This window comes from Astatotilapia calliptera, chromosome 10 (genome assembly GCF_964374335.1).
Source record: "Astatotilapia calliptera chromosome 10, fAstCal68.1, whole genome shotgun sequence".
Classification (NCBI taxonomy): domain Eukaryota; kingdom Metazoa; phylum Chordata; class Actinopteri; order Cichliformes; family Cichlidae; genus Astatotilapia; species Astatotilapia calliptera.
The window spans coordinates 4,225,389-4,246,393 of record NC_137431.1 but is presented as its reverse complement, the minus strand read 5'-3'; the positions used below and the strand labels follow the sequence as shown (position 1 = coordinate 4,246,393).

The 21,005-nt window shown below is 42.7% G+C and overlaps 2 protein-coding genes and 1 long non-coding RNA gene across 9 annotated transcripts in view; all 3 read left to right on the top strand.

Annotated features, from left to right (window-relative positions):
• Window positions 1–10,903, top strand: part of arhgap32b (Rho GTPase activating protein 32b) — a 119,089-nt gene extending 108,186 nt beyond the window's left edge. For all 7 annotated transcript variants that reach the window (XM_080306985.1, XM_080306983.1, XM_080306981.1 and 4 more), the window contains 12 exons: window positions 1,059–1,208; window positions 3,426–3,528; window positions 3,938–4,082; window positions 4,561–4,643; window positions 4,946–5,053; window positions 5,428–5,573; window positions 5,655–5,856; window positions 5,979–6,124; window positions 6,246–6,320; window positions 6,413–7,243; window positions 7,514–8,172; window positions 8,534–10,903. In XM_080306985.1, the coding sequence (XP_080163111.1) occupies window positions 1,059–1,208; window positions 3,426–3,528; window positions 3,938–4,082; window positions 4,561–4,643; window positions 4,946–5,053; window positions 5,428–5,573; window positions 5,655–5,856; window positions 5,979–6,124; window positions 6,246–6,320; window positions 6,413–7,243; window positions 7,514–8,172; window positions 8,534–10,702 (4,817 nt within the window). In that variant the 3' untranslated portion in view covers window positions 10,703–10,903. The remainder of the gene's footprint in view (window positions 1–1,058; window positions 1,209–3,425; window positions 3,529–3,937; window positions 4,083–4,560; window positions 4,644–4,945; window positions 5,054–5,427; window positions 5,574–5,654; window positions 5,857–5,978; window positions 6,125–6,245; window positions 6,321–6,412; window positions 7,244–7,513; window positions 8,173–8,533) is intronic.
• Window positions 10,904–14,207: 3,304 nt separating this feature from the next.
• On the top strand, window positions 14,208–17,625 carry h3f3c (H3 histone, family 3C). The gene is made up of 4 exons (XM_026183000.2): window positions 14,208–14,363; window positions 15,320–15,463; window positions 15,658–15,811; window positions 16,265–17,625. The coding sequence occupies exons 2-4, from the start codon at window positions 15,336–15,338 to the stop codon at window positions 16,391–16,393; spliced, it is 411 nt and encodes a 136-aa protein (XP_026038785.1). The 5' UTR covers window positions 14,208–14,363; window positions 15,320–15,335; the 3' UTR covers window positions 16,394–17,625.
• A 2,603-nt stretch (window positions 17,626–20,228) lies between these two features.
• On the top strand, window positions 20,229–21,005 carry LOC145431356 (uncharacterized). Its single transcript, XR_013911655.1, has 2 exons — window positions 20,229–20,348; window positions 20,427–21,005. It is a non-coding gene; the product is annotated as an uncharacterized LOC145431356 (long non-coding RNA).

The window sequence follows — 21,005 nt, the reverse complement described above, 5'->3', positions numbered from 1 at the left end:
AAAAAATAATTTTTTTTGCCCTTTTCTTAGAGTAAATATGTTTAAGTCTAAACAGACCCATAACACCACGGATGTTACTATAGTTAATATTTACATAAAAAATAAATAAAACAAATATATTTTAGAGATGTTTTCTAATACTCCTCAGTAATAGTAAGATATTATAACAACCTTTTTTAAAACATTGAAAATGAGAGGGTAAACTGTAACAAAAGCCCCGGGGGCCATAAGAAAAATAAAAAAAACATACTTTTTATGGTTAAGGTAGCTTAACGAGGTAACCAGTAGGTGACAATCAAACTGGATGATGAACCCTGTTTTAAGGGTTTTTTGGTTTTTTTTGGTGACGCATTAACATAAGAGATGGTAGCAGAAAGCTAACATAAGAGGAAGGTGAAGTTTATTGAATACCCACTCTGCTCTTTGAATGACTGACATAGTGCACCAGTATACCATTATGCTTCTGTGAGCGGTGAATGGAAACATGCTGGAGTTTTTGTGCATTTTGTTTTTTCCATGTTGTTGTGAACTAAATGCACATTTAAAGGACATTTGAAGCTTTCATGAAGCAAGTCTACACAACTGTGTCAAGTAAAGTGACCAGAGAGTGTAAAACGACTCATCCTAGCAGTCAAGAATTCTGTCCTCCCAAACAGGCAGCTTATCTTATTCACTGGATAGCGTTTCCACGTCTCTTCAAAGTAGCGAAAACAAATGGTGTGTAATTTAAGGAGCTTATGGATTTTCTCAGACTATCTGATTGATATGGGGGGGGTGTATCTTCTCTTGAATAGATGCTCATGGATGTGAGGGACTCCTTTGTAATTGCCAGGAAGGCGGTATTTTAGAATGAAGACGTTGCTTAAGGAAATTACAGATGCATAAAAGAGGAGTTTCCGTTACAATGAAGCTGAAATTCACAATGGGACAACCTGAAGCGATCTTGGGGGTTTAGTTGTAGTGCATGGATGCATCTTGTGGGAAATCTGAGCCTTCACGTATTGCTGTGTGAGGGATCTAAAATGTGTCCTTCCTTTCCTCCCTCCCTGATTCCTCAGTGTCTAAAAAGCACGGGAAGCTGATCACCTTCTTGCGCTCCTTCATGAAGTCCAGGCCCACCAAGCAGAAGCTGAAGCAGAGAGGCATCCTCCGGGAGAGGGTGTTTGGCTGTGACCTGGGAGAACACCTCCTCAACTCGGGACATGATGGTGAGTGACAGAGCATTACAAAACTGCAGCGTTTGAAACCGTTAATGATATCAGTAGTCAATCGCATAATTGTGGCTAAAAAAAAGCTTTTTTGCTCTTCAAATATTGGAATTTTAATGGAAATTACAGTCCAAATGTCTGTGCACAGAGTGGTTACATGTTGAGCGGTTATGTAGCTTACTCTGACAGCCTATGTAAAACCTTTCATTTTCTAGATTAGGATACTGCACTGGTAAGCATTCTTGTCATCTATCTTACTTTTCCAGTTTGCTTGGAGAGTTTAGAGGCTGGGTCGCCTTAGCTGTCGTTGTTGAAGTTGGTCCAGAGCCCTTTTTTTTGCCCGTTGGCCGACACTCTGTCCTGCTGGAGACACTTTGTCCCGCTGTAGCCATGGTAGCCACGCTGTAGCCTTGGCTTTTAGGAGTGGATGCTGTGACATCCACGTGAATGCCAGGTCCCGAGGTTTCCCGGAAGAACACTGCAGCATAACCAGATTATTATTCACTTCACCTGTTATCTTACAGTTGTTTGAATGGCGTCCGCCTCATACGGCATGCAAATATGAGCTTGTAGCTCATCTGGTTGCACTGAAGATGTTTGCTGTATTGAAAGTCCATCTGCAGCCTGGTATCTGGCTATAATGGTCATAATGGTGGCCTGATTACACCCTAACATCAGCTCTGACCGGCTTAATAATACTGCTCTGTTGTTGAGCACTGATCAGTAACTTAATTTTAGTTCAGCTTAAAAGCCCATTTGTTCAGGTTAATGGATGACATTGCATGTGTGGACGTGCAGGATTCTCATTTGGCCAGCACATTTGTTTACAGCGATCACAGTTCAAACCATGTAATAGTATAGTCGCCTATCAGTGGGTGCTCTGTCACACATTTGTGGGTGAAGGAGCTGGACTGACCTCTGGAAATCCTGCCCTACCTTGTAAGGGGAGACGTGAGGTCTCAGTCACATGGTGCTCGGTCAGACAGTTAAGGTGTTTACTTGTGAGGAAGACCCCAGAACAACTGCTTCTGCAGAACGGACACCTTAAAGAACAGCCTGGATAAATTTTGATTCTGCAACTGTTTAGTTTTGATGAAGTCATTTTGTTTCTGAGTCCAAAGAAAAAATATTACGAAGGTTCCAAAATAAAACTGTAATTTTTGGAAAAGCTGTATTAAAAATTCCTTGCTACTGTTAACAGCACTTGGGAAATACTTAAAACAATTAAAAAAAATAACATTTTCATAGGGGGGCTAATAATTTTGTCGTCATCTGTAAAAGGCACATGAATTCTACTTATCTTGCCTTGGAAGTGCCTTAAACCTGCGTTCTTTCTGTCATCATGTTGTGACTCCTCCGATTCTAAAATACAGTATGATTGTACAGACGTCTGTAGGAAACAGCGCTTGCTCCCAGCACAACATAAAGATTCATTGTAGCCCTTCTTGTAATTTGTATGCCATCTTTCAAAACCCAGCTCATGTGATACATCCGTGAGTAAGGGATAAAGGGTTTTCACTTCTGGTTGAACACAGGCCAGGTTAACAGTTTAAAGTGCTTTTAAAAGATGAGGAAACAGTCTAGTGATTTCCACATTTAAACACATGCTGTGCATCTTTGTGGAAAGAGATACTTGTAACAAGTTCTTCCCACTCGGTCCTCTCCTGTGCGGTAGAATATCCGCTTGTTTGTTCACATTGAATGAATGGCCTTATTTTCTCTCTGGCTACATGTGGAATTTGAACAGCTGCTTCAGCAAGTGTCCCACTCTGTCAATCTAAAATGATGTGTGAGCTGTGGGGAGGCCTCCTCGTACATATACACACTGTCCTTATCTTCCATAGACACGCTCACATAGACGAATAACATGTCTGTATTATGCATAGCTCCTGAAGGAGAATGAGGAGACACTAAGCTTTTTCGTGATTTTAGCGGTCTACCACACAATCACTGGCTCGGTGATTGGTTGCCTCACACGCTGACAGTTTCCTTACAGACTGCCTGCATCAAAACAGAAAATGTTTTAAGGCAACCTAACAGTACCAGGTCAAGAAATGCATGATTCAGTATGCGTATGTGTCCACTCTAGCTCCGAGAGTGTTTTTCCATCAGAAAACACAAAAAAGTTGGTCCACCCTCAGTATCCTGGCATCTTCTTCTGTCCTGCTGCTCAGCAAAGATTGAAAATGATGAATTGCCGTTGTTTTTGTTTGACAGTGCCCCAGGTCCTCAAGAGCTGCACGGAATTCATTGAGAAGCACGGCGTGGTGGACGGCATTTACCGCCTGTCTGGAATTGCTTCAAATATCCAGAAATTGCGGTAAGGAGGCACAAACTGACCGACATCCAATGCTTGGGACTCAGCACTCAAAGTACTTTATACAACATGTCTCTCTCACCCATTCACACACACGTTGATGCTTTCTAATGATCACACTTTGATGAATGCATCAGGAGCAGCTCAGGGTTCAGCATCTTGCATGCAGATTGGAACAACCGGGGATCGAACCACCAACGTTCAGATTAGTAGATGACCTGCTCTGCCAATCCTGAGCCCATGTGACACTCTGACATTGTGTAATATTATATGGAGAAAAGATTGATGCATTGCTGGGAAAAGATCTTTGCAAACACTACTGGAAAGTAGAACCGTTTCATGGCCTGTCTCAGCACTCACATGTTAGTTTGTTGACTGCAGTTTGTTGCTTTGTCCTTTTCTCTCCCATCAGGCATGAGTTTGACTCTGAGCAGATCCCTGACTTGACCAAAGATGTTTACATCCAGGACATCCACTGTGTTGGCTCGCTCTGTAAACTCTACTTCAGAGAGCTGCCTAATCCACTGCTCACCTACCAGCTCTACGAGAAGTTCTCTGTAAGTAAAACACTAATGTGGGCTACAGGGCTGCTAACTGTTGCAGATTGGCCGTGACTGACTGCTGACTTTTCAAATTTGATCTCGATAGAAAAGAAATAAAACAGGTTTATCTTATAGGAATTCTTGAAATTCCTCCTCCAGTCATGGGCCATAGACACCCCTAAAATAATAGCACCGCATTCGACACACCCTGTCATTAAAAATGCAGCAAACCACTGTGTGTGACTTGGAATAAAAACTTTCTCCAAGCACACCAGAGGCATCCCTCAGGATGAAGTAAATACTTACTGGTTGCTATGGCAGCTAGACTGAGGAGGGGGGCTTCGCGGTTACAGACCGATGTTCTGTCTGTGCCCTATATATCAGCATGAACTTGGGATATCAATGGATTAAGCTTAATGTGGACATAGCGCCAAATCCCATTACTGTCAGTCTCTCCCTGTCTCCTAATCTCTTGTTTTGCTTTCACTCGAAGGAGGCTGTATCAGCAGCGACAGACGAAGAACGACTCATCAAAATCCATGACGTCATCCAGCAGCTTCCGCCACCGCATTACAGGTTAGTGTAGAGGCACATTGCCCCCCATTGGCAGGCTAAGGAGCTGCAGGGTTACAGACTGGCTGTGCATTCAGTTGTCTGTCTGATGGTGTTAGAATCAGAGCTTTCTGTAATGCTGTTGCACTGAGTGGAATCTTTGTCTGTGTTAGGATTAATTGAATTTCCCAGACTGTGTGAAATTTGCAACTGGCATTCCAATAGGGATTAAAGCAAAACGCTGATGCTCTGAAGACAGTTTTATCATGTCCGTTAGCGTGCACATCACTGATGGAGCAAGTTGAATCTGAATATGTGATTCTTAGGACCTTGGAGTTCCTCATGAGGCACCTTTCCCGCCTGGCAGCATTTAGCTACATAACCAACATGCACAGTAAGAACCTTGCCATCGTGTGGGCGCCCAACCTGCTGAGGTGAGAGCTCATCCTGCTTTCTTTCATTGTGTTGAATGAATTGTAACTCTTCATCTGTACATTTGCTCAACTGGCTGGAGACTTCAAGATGCCTCTAATGAGCTTTTTAATTTCAAGTATAAGAAATAAAAGTTGCTGTTCTTTTTGGTGCCACACACTCTGGGTTCTTAGACTGGCCTGATTTCTAATGTTTGCCACACAAAGTACACTCTGTCTGTTTTTTATAATGAGTCATTCTGCCTGAACTGAAGGGTTTAAGCAGCCATCACATCTTGGAAATTCATCTCAGAATGGTTTTACTCAAATTCCAATTTTCTTTAACTGAGTTAAAGAAAATTTCACTTCTGTTTTCGCGTTTTCTCTTGTTGTCTCAGGTCAAAACAGATTGAATCCGCCTGCTTCAGCGGCACAGCAGCCTTCATGGAAGTTCGAATCCAGTCTGTAGTGGTGGAGTTCATTTTGAACCATGTTGATGTGCTTTTCAGCACTAAACTCAGCTCACTAATAAGAGAGGGAGCAGGTATAGACATCCCGCCAGCGTGCACACATTAAGCTAAATTCAAATAGTTTGCCACTGATCGTTTTTCTGCTACATTGTCAGGTCACAACTCTTTGTCACGGCCAAAGTCCCTGCTGGTTTCATCACCCTCAACAAAGCTTCTAAGTCTAGAGGAGGCCCAGGCCAGGACCCAGGCTCAGATCAACTCTCCAGTCACTGAAGACAGCAAGTACATTGAAGTGGGTGAAGGTCCAGCTGCTCTGCAGGGCAAGTTCCACACCGTCATTGAGTTTCCCACAGAGAGGTCAGCTGTTTTCCTGTTTTATTAATGTCTATTATAATGGAAAAACCTTGCATGGTGCTCCTTCTGCTGGTGTTTTGGTGAGACTGCAAGACTTTCTTGTCCATCATCGTTTTCTATTATAGGAAGAGACCGCCTAACAAGTCGAAGAAGTCTCCTGTAGGTAGTTGGCGTTCTTTCTTTAACCTGGGCAAGTCTTCCTCTATGTCCAAGCGGAAGTTGCACCGCAATCCCAGTGAGCCTAATGAGCTGAAGGCTATGGCTCTCGCTGGTGAGTGCTCACGCCGCATCTGCAGTAAAAACTGTCTGGAGCTAATCAGCGTTGTGCAGCAACAAGAGCTTAACAAAATACACCAAAGTGACAGCAGTGAATGTTGATGGTTGTGTTTCAGGAGGAAGAGGAGACACTGCAACATTAAGGTCAGCCAAAAGTGAAGAGTCACTGAGTTCCCTGCATAATGTTGAAGGTAATTATTTATGACCTCCACTTCACTTAAACTTGGAATAGAAAGCTTAATCGGTCGTTATCTTTATCGTTTGTGTTCTGTTCTTCCGCCAGGCGAGTCCAAGGTGTACCGTCCTCGGCGACCGCGCTCCAGCAGCGATGCTCTGTCAGCCTCTTTTAACGGCGAGCTGCTGGACAGCCGACAGCACTGCAACTCGTATGATAACCTGGATGGCACAGAAGACAGCGACGGAGACGACGGACCCATCTGTGTGCCTGCTCTTATCTCGCCTCCACGCTCAGCAGGTGAAGACGTGGACCTCAGCCCTCCAGACATCGGGATGGCCTCCCTGGACTTCGACCCCATGTCATTCCAGTGCAGTCTCCCTGACACCTCCTATGCCTTCCCCCTGGATGATTCACCGGTCAGGGCTGAGGGCTCCACTTTAAAGAGGAACCGGGGCAACATCTGTGGCAAGACCAATGGCTCTGATCTCATCTCTGCCTCCTTCATCAGCAGCTTGACTTCCCCGCTATCCACCGATACCAGCGTGAATACAGGGGAAAAGGCAGAGAACAAGAAGCTGACTGCGTCTTACTCGTACACTGATAAACCCACACAGGCCGTGTCACCTATTAAATGTGGAAAGGCCGCCAGTTTGACACCTTTTGTCACTTCAGACACTTTGTCCGCAGAAACACGTGGGAAGATTACAGCTGGACAGGCTGTCTTTCCACAGTCTTTATCTTCTCCTTCGATATGCAAGGACTCTCCTACATTGATGGGCAGTGTATTGCTGAAAGTAGCTGAGCCATCGCTAAGTGAAGTTTTTCAAATGGAGCTGAATTCTAAACTGGCAGCCTTTGACAGTGTGGACAGCCGAGAGGTAAAGGGAGAGGACGGCGTGCAGCAGGGACCAGCTGCTAATAGCCAAGAGCACCAAGGTAGGGCAGCGAATGAGATACATACTTTCGACCTGTTCTTTAGATGAAAATAAAAGTAAAGTGTTTGTGTGTATTTTTTGCCAGGTTTAGCTTTGCAAGGATTTCATCTTAAACCTTTTTCTTCCGATGTCTGAGCACCTTACTTACTCCCCGCCTTTTCCCCACTCTTAAAGCACCTTAAAACCTTCCCGCCTGTTCCACAATCACCTAGAGCTCTTGCTTATTCATGCTTCAACTATAGTTCCCTTGTGTTTTTTGTGTTCCCACTAGGAGTCACAACTCTGGACTCTTCAAAGGACCCAACCCCTTGTTCCCTCAACTCTACAGCACCCTCTTCTGTCCCTCCTCCTCCACCTCCTAAAAATGCTGCCCGCATGTTGGCCCTGGCCCTGGCTGAGTCTGCTCAGCAGGTGTCCACTCAGTCTCAACTGCGGTCTTCTGAGCCCTCAACACCGCTGTCCCCTCTGCAGCCGCATGAGGCCTCCAGCTTCCAGGACTCGCCACATCCTTTTGTCCTACAATTCCAGACTGCCTCAGAAGACGGAGCTGGACGAGGAAGTACTCCCCCACCAAACAGTGCTGCTACAAGTGTGATCACAGTTTCATCTCATCCCTCCACTTCCAGTCCTTCAAACAAACACCAGCCACCAGAGTTAACCAGCATGATCACTAAGCCATCAGACAGTGCCAAGTCCTCTATAACTGCATCGCAGCCAGACGTGGACCCCCCACCAGACACTCCACTTTACAATTGTGCCCCACTCTCCACATCACCCAGCCGGAGTTCTCCAACCAGGAAAAGTCCAGAAAGACAGCAGCCTGTGACAGGACCAGTCCCACTTCATAGTAACTCATCCAATTCCACTGCAGCCACAACCCCCAGTGGCAACAACAAGGAGAGTGGAAACTTACAGCAGCATGGTCCTGAGGTAAGGATATCACGTTGGCTGGTCCCAAGAGGTCCTAGCAGTGAATCTCAAAACTCACTGTTTTGGGATTGAGTATGTTCTCAGCACCACCTCCTATTTTTGACAGAAGTTATCCTCGGTGTAGGCTGCAAGTCTCTACCTGTATGTATGTATATAGGTATTTTTTAAATAATTGACTGTATACCACTACTACTCTGCATTCAAATACTCTGATACTTTAGATACTTACAGTTCATATTGGAAAAGTCTTGTGTTACTATAAAAAAAAATGCACAACTCTTATTTTTCTTTTCTTTCTTTGTTTTTTTCCCTAAACCTGATATAAATAATGACTTATCCTGTGTTGGCCTCTTTTTCTCAGGTCAAACCAGAGGAGAAGGCACCACCCCCAGTTCTTCCAAAACCACCAGAACAGCCAGCTCAGAAGCTGAAAAGATCAGTCCCACCACCCCAAACCCAAACTCAGCAGCAGAGCCAAGCCCAAATACAACCTCCAGCTCAGACACAGCCTCACACACATTCCCAGACATTAGTCCAACCCCAGCCTCATCTCTCAAAGGCTAGCGCAAGAGTCGCACCCACCTCTGCTGAGCCTGTGGAGAAACCTTGGGAGGCCATAAAGCCAGTGCAGCCCTGTGCAGAGTCTGGAAAATATCACGACTCCTATGGACCCACTCCTCCTGCCCCTCCTGTTCGCACTATAGAGAGCAAACTGGCCACAGCAGCACTCAGCCACAGTGAAACCTCCTACCATATCCTGGGTGAAGGTCCTCCGTCTGGCCATATGGAGGATGCTCTCCCTCACCATCCTCTTTCTCCTCGTAAATCTTCCACGCACCAGCCAGCCTACCTGTACCACGCTAAAGGAGAACCCGTCCTAATTGATCCTCCAGGAGCTGCATACTACCACCAGAGGTCTGTAACTCTGGGCCCGCAGTCTATACCACACCACTACCAACCAGACAGTGTCCCTCCACACACCTATGTGTCAAAGTCTGAGCCTCAGATACCCTACAGTGCCCGAATAGATAACAGATACAGCACTTTAGGCCCCAGGTCCTACCATCACTCCATCAAGTCCAGAGGAAACCCCAGGAGTGTTTACCTAGCCCCAGGGCCTGGGCACCAGGGCTACAGTCATGACAGAACCCATGGCTATCCCACCATCCGCAGAGTGCACTCGCTCCATGTTCCTTCCAGCATTCGCTCAGTGCCCATCCAGAGGACTGAAGTTCCTCCAGATGACGACATGTTCTTCTACCACCGACCGGTGTACCAGTGCAAAGCCTACCAGCAGCCCCCGCAGCAGTCCTCGCAGGCAGACTACCATGTTACCCAGCTGCAGCCTTACTTTGAGAACGGACGAGTCCAGTACCGCTACAGTCCATATTCTGGTTCAGGCCCATTGGAGGCGCCTTTCTATGACATCGACCCATACGGCACTATCAGAGTCAGGCACCTTCACTCCTACAGCGGCCGAGATGCAGGAACACTTCCTGGGCGTCCTGGTGGGAAGGCGACTGGGTATCACTACCTCACTCGCCACATTCTTCCTCCTGGGAAGGAGCACAGTTTTGTGAGCAGGGACATGCCACCCGGGCATGGGAGCAAAGAAGTTGCTGCTTACTTATCCTGGGACCCAGAGGAGTCCGAAAGGTTGCGTATGCATTCTATCCGCAGGGAGAGCAGGGCCAGGCTTAAGGTTAAAGGCCCCGTCCTCTCTCAATATGACAACGTGGGCTTGTTCACACCAGCAGATATATCAGGCTATGAAACCCTGCACCTGCGCAGTAAATCTGACCCAGGCAAAGCTGTGCTGATACCGTCTGAGAGCAAAGACGGCCGCTACCTGCCCAGACAAATGGTGTCGGACCCTGAAGCCCTCATGTACATGGAGACTGACAAGCATGTCCAGGGCAGCGGAGTGGGTGACAAGCCTGATGCACTTTCCAAGCAAAGCAGCTCCAAGAAATGCCAGTCCTCTCACTCCCTCCCCTCTGCTCTGAGCCACAGTCTCTCTCACCAGCAGGAGAGCGGTCGGCACGAGGCCAAGTATGAGCCCGGAGACGACGGCAGCAGGTCTAAACACAAGAGGAACTTTCAGGCGCGTTACGAGTGTCCAGATTCTGACCACCACCAGAGCAAAGTGAAAACATCAAGCGGCTTTCACAGCACAGACGATCAGTCATCAGCCCCCAGGGAACAAATCGGCCGCTCCAAACCCGAGCGATCGCACAGCGTCCGAGAGCAGCACTACAGCCAGGCCAAAGCAGACCTAGACAGAGACTACTCGTGTCAGAAACACAGCACGAAAGCAGTGCAGTCCCACTATGACAACTTGGACGATTACCACCCAGTACCTCAGCCTCATGCCCCTGTTCAAAAACATGGAGCGTCCAGCTCCTACCCAGCCCCAGGATTTCCAGTGAGCCACAACAACAGAGCTTACTCCACAGCTCTAGGTCAGGGGGCCTTTATCCAGACTAGCCTGGCCATGCAGAGGCCCGAGACAGAGATTCATACAGAGTGAAGCATTTAGGGGGAGGTGTAAAATAATCTGAAGCTGTGTAGAAGAAAGACTCTGAGCTATGGTTGAGCAGCCTCTGCAGGACAGTGGACTGATGTATCACCAATATTTTTGCTTCTCTGTATTTTTAAAGAATTGTAAAGAATATTGTAAGACTTTTTACAGAAAGTCCTGAATGTATACCTGAAATTATTGTCCATGAGGTCTTGTTGTTGTGATTGATTGAGACAGTAGCCGGTCATAAATGTATAATGATATGAAAGACGTGAGGTACTTTTACTAGGAACCACAAAAATGTAAATTATATATACTATATATACAAATAGAAACACCCATAAAAAGGGATTTTAGTTTGGTTTTTGTTTTTTTTTTATATGGTGTGTCGCTGGGTATGAGCATCAACTGGGACTAAGGTTTGCATTTTAGAAATGCATGCACTCTATCTCTTACAGAACAGTTCTGTGTACTTCTCTATCCATTGCGTTCTCTCTGGATTTCACAGCACAAGTCGTTTCAGGAGGAGGATACGTGTAGGTCGACGCAGGGCCACCTGCTAATGTGACAGAAGCAGCGTGTCCATGTTTGTTTTGAAGAATCTGAGCAGGAGGTTGGATGAGGACCTGCAGCCGGGTACTTTGAGTTAATGTAGTGCTTGTCAATGTCTTTATTTTCTCTGACTGTGCCATTTTTACGTAACTTTGTTATAAACTGATTACAATGACTTCTAATGGAATGTGTTGGTACTCGTGTTCTTCATTAGAAGAGGGACCAAATGACTCGGCACAGTTCTTGCACATATGGGATAAAGATGGGAACGTGGATGAATGCCTGTTGTAGCACCAGAACTGTAAGGGGTTATTTTTCTTGTCCCCCCCCCCCCCGAATCAGATTGATGGTACTTTCTGTGCTAACTGAATAAAGCTGGAAACGATGTCCTTCTGAACAATGTGGGGAAGAACACATTGTTGCTGCTTTGTTGGGGAAAAACTTGGATGAGCCTTAAATTTTGTTCCTGCAATCCATACATTTTATTTTTCCTGTCATAATACATAAATGCATGACGATTCTCGATATGTCAAGGTTGAAGGATTATTTTGATTTTTTGTGGGTTATTTAGTTTCGTATCACCTTGATGGTTCTTTTTTTTTCCTTTCTTCTAAGGATATGTGGGACAATTTTCTTTTCGGGCTGGAAATCAGTGTATAGTACATTCATTTGGTATTATACTATAAGCCCTTTCGGGGTAAGCATAATGGATGGATTACAATATGTTTCAACTATGTCCAAATCCAGGTTGTACTCTGTAACTGTTTAACTTCTATATCGCTTGCAGGTTCTGCTCCTCTTGCCTTATGTAAAGCCTCTACCTTTTCAGATGGGGCGTTGATGTAAGGCATTATGTACTTGAATGTGAAAACACTCGTCTCAAAATAGAAGTTATCTACAGTTAGATATGAAATAAATAAAACTGTTCAGGAAGAGATAGAATCCATGGCTTTTGTGTGGATCTGAATGTTTCTCGAAAACAGAATCGCAGATATCAGAAGTGTTACGAGTGTATCTTAAATTAGTGACGTCACTAGAGTGATGACTGATGCTTTGAGCAAATAAAGAGCTTGAATATAAAGACCGACCGTCGACAGATTTAAAGTGATGAATACAGGTGGTATTTTCAAAGTCCACATGTAGTCGTGTGAGTCAGCCTTTCCCCTGTCTCTCTGAAAAAGATAAATAAAAACGTTCATGACGCACCGCATTCATAGCATCGCAGCCGCATCTTCTAATGTAGTCCAAGTCTAGTGTTAAAAGAGCCTTGCTCAGGATGTTGAACACCAATTCCTGCTGACAGATCATTGCTGCAAGAAACATGACTGTTTTCTCCATGTACCCAACTATTTACTACATGATTGAAATAAGTTATTACAGTAAAAAGTAGGTGTGGCAAAACATCGCAGTTAGCTGAAATGAAAATAAACTATACTTTTGACAAAAATAAACAATATTGTGTTCCCTATAATTAAATGTAATTTAGTCTTTATTGGTTCAGCTACATTTACACACACAGCTTACCTGATGAGGCTTTGATGGACAGGTGAGTCAAATGAAACTTATCTGAACTATAATAACTTTGATGTAAATGCGCTGTGATGGACTTCTTTTCAGAGCAACACATGACTTACTGAATAGCAGAGTGTTGGTGGCTTTATGCAGCTCTGCAGTTGGAGACCCGGCTCAGTAACTTTACATGGTCTGGACTTTGTGGCTGAGTTGCTCTGGTTTCTTAAGTTTGCAAAAACACCAGTTACAACTGAGGGTGGAATATATCGGAAGGAACATTTTGGAACAGTAGCATCTTATTGCAGGACCATGCTCAAATTACATTCAGTGCTTTGGAACGACCCATTTGTTCCCAAATGTTTATAAAGCCAGACTGCATGGATATGTCCTTTTGTTTTATACACACGGTGCAACGGGACTGAAAACAACTGAAGATTCACAGGCATTGACCAGTTATTTGGTCCATTTCCCCCTCCTGTGGATGAAGCACAAATCTCTGGGGTAAGCTTTTATTTAAAAAGGAAATGCTTGCTGCAGGAGAATCAAGAGAATGCAACGTAATCCCTGGTTCAGCTGTGATGATGACCAGAATGCCATATGTATTTTAAAATGACAGCTCCACAAACCCCATGGCTTTCTCAATTTGACCAACAGGGGGATCTAAAATGCATAAGAATATTAATTCCTTTCCAGAGAAACATTTATGAAAACATAAAGCATATATAATGAATCAGCTTTTTAAAAAATTAATGTAATTGTCTTACCCCAACTTTGGTATAACGTCTAATGCTTAAAAGTGACCAACATGAAGGAGAATGTGTTGAAATCATTCCACCACCACAAGAACAGAAACGCTCAGGTTTGGCAAGAGAACTGCAGAGTTTGGAGTTGTGCTTGTACTTAGTTTCCCTCCTGTTTCATATACTGATCAGAAACCTCGTGTAAAAAAGACAATTGCAGTAGGACTGATATGATGACACAGCTGTCATGTTTGTCATCTAAATTCAGTTTCTCGTTTGAATTTATAACGGAGATCCATAATTACTAAAACAGACAAGTAATATTTTTTCATTTCGGTTAGCGCACTTACATTATATTTTTAGCATGATAAAGAGAAATGTTTTTCCTTTAGACTTGAATGTATTTTTTAATTAATCTGGACTAATTTATGTTGCGAATAACAAATATTTGGTTTGTTATAAAAAAAAAAGTTCAGTGTTATCCATTTCCTTTCCCTACTGTTCGAAGTCAAAGTGTGCCCTGATATTTATCATATTCTCTCATTGGTTTTGCGTTTTACATTTGTTAACACGCGGTTTTGAGGCAAAGCGTTAAAAAAAAAAGTCGAAAACGTAATTATTTTATGATTTTCTTGATCTAGTGTTTTCTACATCGTTGGAGTGTGAAGGAGAAAACTTGAGGAAATGAAGTTAGATTGTTTACAAATGTTACCATTGCATTGTGGGAGACAGATGATTGACACGGGCGCCATTTTGCTCCCGCTCGCTCTGCTTCCATTGTGTGAGAGATAGTAAATATCTGACACTGCCAGACAACCAGAACACACTTCTATCCTTGCGAAGAAAAGAGACAAAATTCACCCCCGGTAAGTAAAAAATTCCTTAATTATTTCTTAACTAAGAACAATAGTCACCATTTGGTGAAGAAAATAGAGTAGATAAACTTATTTTTTTGCTTTAATATCGTGTTTTTTCGATGGTGTTGTGAAAAGAGAAAGCAGCTTCCCCAGGCAGAGAAAAACGGCTCAGTACTTCCACTGCCGAAATATCTAGTCCACTTTCAACGGCGATTTCTACCTCGCTTTTTCGCTTTAAAATACCTCTACTTCATCAGTCTTTGACTGTTTTTCGATACGCTTACTTGTCTACTACGATTTGTTAATGCTCTTGTGAGCACACATTTTCTGTTTTGGTGGGAAAATGTCAAAGTTTACATCCCGCTCGTTGCCTGTGTATTGGTAGGTTCGTTTCGGTCTGCGGCCATAATCTTGCGGTATGAGGCGGAGTTAACAATACTTGTCCCGCCCTAAAATACTCCTGGCTGAAACATCATTGGTTTGTACAGTGGAGCCACAGCTGATTGGTGGGATTCAGAGTGACGGCCTGTTAAAGGTTGTGATTGGCTAAATTGGGATCCCACAGTCTCTAGATTGGCTAAAGTCTTTGTGTTTGTGCAGCGGCCAAACCCGGGGGAAAAGTTTTATCAGGAGGTCCAAAATGACTTAAGAACCAAGTATTTATAACATGTTTAATTATAGATCCGTTAATAATTGATACAAAAATATTAAAAACTCAAAATGCATAATTACTTGATAACAAATAAAACGAAGTGGTAAAAGGGGGCAAGTTGTATGTTTTAATTACTTATATATATTTCAGAGCTGCTGCACTGAATATTGGAAACTTTAAATAATTTAGTTATTTATCTGAGTTCAAGGCCACTAGCTTAGCAGGATCATTTGTCCAGTGTGCAATGATTAATGTCACGATGAAGCGACTAGAAACAGATACATTGTTTGGGGGTTTTTTTGTATTCCGTCAGGTGATACTCTGTCGTAATGGCTCGTACCAAGCAGACTGCTCGTAAGTCCACTGGAGGAAAGGCTCCTCGTAAGCAGCTGGCCACCAAGGCTGCCCGCAAGAGCGCCCCTTCCACAGGTGGTGTCAAAAAGCCCCATCGTTACAGGTAACGTTCATTTTGAGTCACATTAATTGCTCCTTATCATATCAGACGTTTAATGAGCAATCTTTACCCTGCAAATTCTGCTCGGAGCCACAAAAAGTATTTTAATTAGGGAGACTCAGCCTTAACTGTCAACATTACTGACAGGTGTAAAAATAAATAAATGATTGTACTGAGCCTGAGGTCATGCGTTTCAGGCCTGGTACGGTGGCTCTGAGAGAGATCCGTCGATACCAGAAGTCCACTGAGCTTCTGATCCGTAAGCTGCCCTTCCAGCGCCTGGTGAGGGAGATTGCTCAGGACTTCAAGACTGACCTACGTTTCCAGAGCGCTGCCATTGGAGCTCTGCAGGTGAAGCCACACTGCTATGTTGGATGTGGGAAGGAGGTCCATGCTGTTAACAGTTTGTTTTTTTGCTAGTAGAAGCTTTGACATCACTTTCCTTATTCTTCTAAATTTGTTTGATTAGGGTTTTTTTTCCCCCAAACTGTTTTTTAGCACTTAGTACGATTAGCGGCACTAATTTTTGATTCATCAATGTGTCTCTGTAGAGAGGTTTCCAAATGTTTGGTCCATGAGTTTAACTTGTAATGTGAACTCTGAAGGGTTTTATATTATATGCAAGTCTGTCTTGTCCTTTGTTATGACTTTTAAGGGGCTGTTAGAGAATTACGTGCTTTCAGCTGTCGATATTTAAGGACTACACTTAAACCAATGCAGCAGATCAAAGTTTAGGTTCTTTTCTCTTATATTACAACATCATTAATATGTACTGCTAATGTTGTTTGTGTTTGTCCCCTGCAGGAGGCTAGTGAGGCGTACCTGGTGGGTCTGTTTGAGGACACTAACCTGTGTGCCATCCATGCCAAGCGTGTCACTATTATGCCCAAAGACATCCAGCTGGCACGCCGCATCCGTGGAGAGCGCGCTTAGATGGCCTCCCTGATGTTTCATCTGTGTCCTATTTTTCTTTACCCATCCCTGCCTTTACTCGTTCATTTTACTCCATCCACCCACCTCCACCCGTCCCTATTCCATTCTCTCCCCAGCCTACCCAGCTTCTCGGTAGACTTTAGAGTAATCTTGATTATGAAGAGATAGAAATATGTTGAAGTCTGATCAATTTGTAATTTTTTTTGTCTTCACCAAATGTTTTAGGGTACCTTCTTCGTGCATGTAAAGGGTTGGCAGATCAGATGCACATGTGCACACATAGGCAAACATGCATTCCTGGGTTTGGGAGCTACTTCAAATCTGGAAGCCCATCAGTAAGCTCACCTGGAGTTGAGCAGGTGCAGTTTTTGTGGCAAACGGAGCCAAAGCAGAGGGACAAGGCCGAGGGGTTAGTCTGCTTAAGGGGAGCCACAACTTCCACAGCAGGGTGCTATTAAAACTAGTCCCGAGGCCTCCGCCCCCTCTGAACATCCTCCTGCTCAGTGCGTCCTTCTGCACCCCGACTCTCCTGTTGCTCTGCAGCTGTAGCTTTTCAGTGCACCTCCGTCACCTGTGAAACCTGCTCGTTTGTTTGTGTGCTCCTGTGAAAACTGATCTTCCAAACCAGCTGTGCTCAAACAAAAATCTCTTGGTTTCTTAAGAATATTATTGTTGTGGATATGGTGTCTATTTTTGTTTTACACATCTAATTCATAGAGGAGCATCTCCTCCTTTACCACTTATACAGTTATCAAAATAGGAGTAAAAAGCAATTAATAGTATCAACATTATCAGTTAGGGTCTTTTTGTTTGCAGTGATTTGTTACAGAAAATCAGGAAGGGCTTCTCCATTTTCCAAGGAAACTTCAATTCTAATGGCAGCCACGAGGGGGCGGGGTCTCACTGTCTCCTCTTCTGTTCACTGTAGATTAGTCGTCACATTCAGCCTCCATCTCTCTGTCACCACAGATTAGCATTATACTTGTCACACCAGTATGAATTGACATAGTGAACCTCTGCATGTTTAGGGTCTGTGTGTCTCCTGCAGCTTCTCTACACCTGAGCATATAATCTGTCCCTTATCAAAATTTGGGATGCACAGTATAACCTCATACTTTTTTCTTTTATATTTTTCTTATTCCTTGAGATTTTCAGACGTATAAATAAGCTGATCTTTGTATTTTCCAAATTTCTCATATTATGGTGGTAATAAATAGATGTTAAAACACGTGGATGAGAGTTTGTGTGTCATGTTTGCGTTACGTATGCTGCAGTTCAATCTGAACAGAAAGCTGTGCTGTTTATCAGTGCAGAGAAGCCAAACTTCCACATGGGGGAGACCTTAAACAAATAAGGATTTAACGGCCAGCAAACTCGTCAGTAAAAGAGTCCATAAACATAAGTGACACATGTTCAAAGAAAAAGTAGAAAAAAACGCTGCCAGAACATCGTACAGAGCCTCTAATGGGGACAGGGTTTTCACAGGCAAAATATTTAGTAACTGAATTTTGTGTAGTAAAAAATGATGTATTTACATAAAAGTATTTTCACCACTGAAATCACTCATGAGTCAAGTAAGGTGAACAAATCCTGGAGAGCTAAGTGGGGGGAAAGCACCACGTGTGGCAAATTAATACAGGTGAGAGGTGAAAGAAATGTTATTATTGGACATACAAAACTATGCAGGTCACAGTTTGGCATTTAGCATGTTAAGGTCTGAATGTGCCTGTGAACTATTTCAATGGAGTCCAGTTTTTTCCCACTGCAAGCATAGAAGGAATCTGAAGTTTACTCGATTAAAAAATGAACTCTTTAAGCTGCTTATTGTCTGCTCCTCAGTTTCAGTGGGAATGCTTGTATAGATGCGCATAAGAGATTCATGTGTCCTGTGTATAAATAAATAAATAATAGGCAAAATACAAACAAAAACTTTGAGAATTACCTCCCACTGTTGTCACCTACTTTGTTAATATTTTTAACTGTTGCATTTTGTTTGTTTGTGCTAGTTTGTTCCACAGAAACCTGCAAAGCTTCTAACGTTAGGGTGAGTCCTTTCTTTATTTCACAAAAGACAGACTTTACAATAAAACATGACAATGCTGTGCAGCTCCACATAAAGTAGGACACCTGGTCCCTCTGTTGTCAGCATGAAGCTGTAAACATTCATTCTTTGAATCTCCACTGGAGAAAATCTACATGTATACAGAGGGAATGCAATCCACGCTTCCCGACACATGTTTCTACTGTATATCCTGACCATTTACTATTTCCTTCCCACCCATATCTGGTGTATTTGGAATAAAATATTCTCATCTACTTCATATTTCATTATATTTTTATTCTACTAAGTTTCTTCTCAGAATATGATAATATAAAAAAATTACTGAACATAAAATGATTTGTTTATTATAGTAAATTAATCTATTATAGTAGAATATAGTAAATGATAGTAAATTAAACTAATCTATAGATGCAGAAAAACTAGATCCTCAGTTACTGAAAAGGTTATCTAAGAAATCTAAGGTACTGGAGAAAGAGATTTCAGTTTCATTTTACTTAATGTATTTTATGAGTATCATTATTATGCTTTAACAGAGAAAGCACATTTAAAAGCACTAAAACTGAGCAACTCTGTCGCAAACGTTGAGCAATACACTCTCTGGATCATCTCGAAACCTGGGTTTGAATTAAAAGATCCCTGGGTAAGCTAATGGCTACCTTTTCTGCAGACAGAGATAACACTTGCGTCCGTGTTGTCTATGTTTTTTGTGGCGTTCCTCAGGGCTCGGTTCGCTTTTATTTTCAGTGATATGCTGCTACTCAGCCAGTTCTTTTACCGTATGGGCGTGCTGCCCCTAGTTAAAATATTATACTCATATTTCTAGGAATACAGGACTATTGCAGTTCTTAAAGCATAGACAGACAAAATGAGAGCATTTTGCTTATTTTTTTAAGGGGGATGGACGTTAAAATAGATATTTAGCCATAACACTACAATATATTCCCCACAAATCAAAGTCCAACATTTTCTTTATTTAGTTTTAATCAGGAAACAAAAAACAGGAGTAAAAATAATAATCTATTGCTCCTAAAACAGTAACAGTTATAATATTCATCTAGCATTGCATATAGTATTTTTACAACTGCAAGCACTGCTGGAAATGTTGCCTCACACACTCAGTTAGGTATGCTTATGTCCACATCACTATCCAGCAACATTTGTCACCAACAAATGGACACAGCTGGAATGAAGACAGAAACAGCTGCTAACATTTTTCCATCCTTTTTTCCTAGAATTCTATGATTTCTTCCAAAATCATGCTCACATTCCCACTGCTACCTGTTTTTGTAATTACAGTGGGGCCAGTGAGAGCCAGAGATTTTCCTTGTTTGAGGTGACCAAATACTTATTTTCCACCCTGATTTACGAATAAATTCTTTACAAATCCTACCATGTGGATTCATGGATTTTTTTTTCACATTCTGTCTCTCACAGTTGAAGTGTACCTCTGGTGCAAATTACTGACCTCTGTCATCATTTTAGGTGGGGGAACTTGCACAATCGGTGGCTGACTAAATACTTTTTTGCCCCACTGTATATGCTTTGTTCAATTGTCACCATGTAATGTATTATGATAAAGTCAGGCACAGGCTGTTTGCAGAAGTGGTTAAAGGATAGGTTAACAAATCGTTAGAAGTACCGAACAAAGTGATGGTAATTTATATGAGAATACTTTTACAGATATATGCTGATTAATGATTAATTGATTATCTGCCATTACTACCTCCTGCCATGCAGATGAAAAACAAAACACTTTCTGTGTGATAACTGAAAGTGTTTTGTAATAACTGTCTTTTTTTGTACCTGATTTTCACTTACAGCACAGAGGCATATCTGACTGGAAGAACGCTGTGTACAGTGGTTGTGTGACTGGAGGAGCTATTGGCTTTTGCGGTATGTAACTTACTTTGTTAACTTACATTACAGCAAATTTATGCATTTTGTCCACGTGTTTATTTTTCTGTTTTGCAGCTGGTCTGAAGGCTGGTGTTTATTCTCTGCTGCAATTAAACATGACTTGCAGTGAAGCTCTATGGAGTGGCTCGATGGACAAAAACATAAATATTACACATGTGGCCCAGAGAAAGAAGACTCGCGTTGTGAGTTTGCTAACCCTGATGTTTCCCTGCACATCAAGGATTGCTGTTAAAGCAGAATTGAAGTGTACTGTTCAAACACAGGGATTTTAAGTGGCACCATAGTGGGTTAAAACAAACAAACAAACATAAAAAAAAGACATGTCGGTTTTTCCTGTGACTTTCATATTGTGGACAGTTAGAGCAAGGAATGCCAATTTCTCATGGTGAATCTTCAAAGACAGAGCAGAGTGGGTCTGCTTCAGTGGCGCACTGATCAGGTAATGAAAGCTGAACTTGTGTGAATTTCACTCTGGGTCTGTAAAAACTCAGATGAGCAATGTTCTGCCTGTAAAACATTGGTTTGATGTGTAAGTAACTAATCCACACCAGGATTATTTATAATAAAAGAATTTTTTTTTAAATTGTGGATTTACTACTTTTCCTTGATTATTAAAGGACTACAACACCCAAA

Coding starts and splice junctions, on each gene's coding strand:
- h3f3c (XM_026183000.2), top strand. CDS start 15,336: ATGGCTCGTACCAAGCAGACTGCTCGTAAGTCCACTGGAGGAAAGGCT. Junction 15,464..15,657: donor AAAAAGCCCCATCGTTACAG/GTAACGTTCATT, acceptor CATGCGTTTCAG/GCCTGGTACGGTGGCTCTGA. Junction 15,812..16,264: donor CTGCCATTGGAGCTCTGCAG/GTGAAGCCACAC, acceptor TGTCCCCTGCAG/GAGGCTAGTGAGGCGTACCT.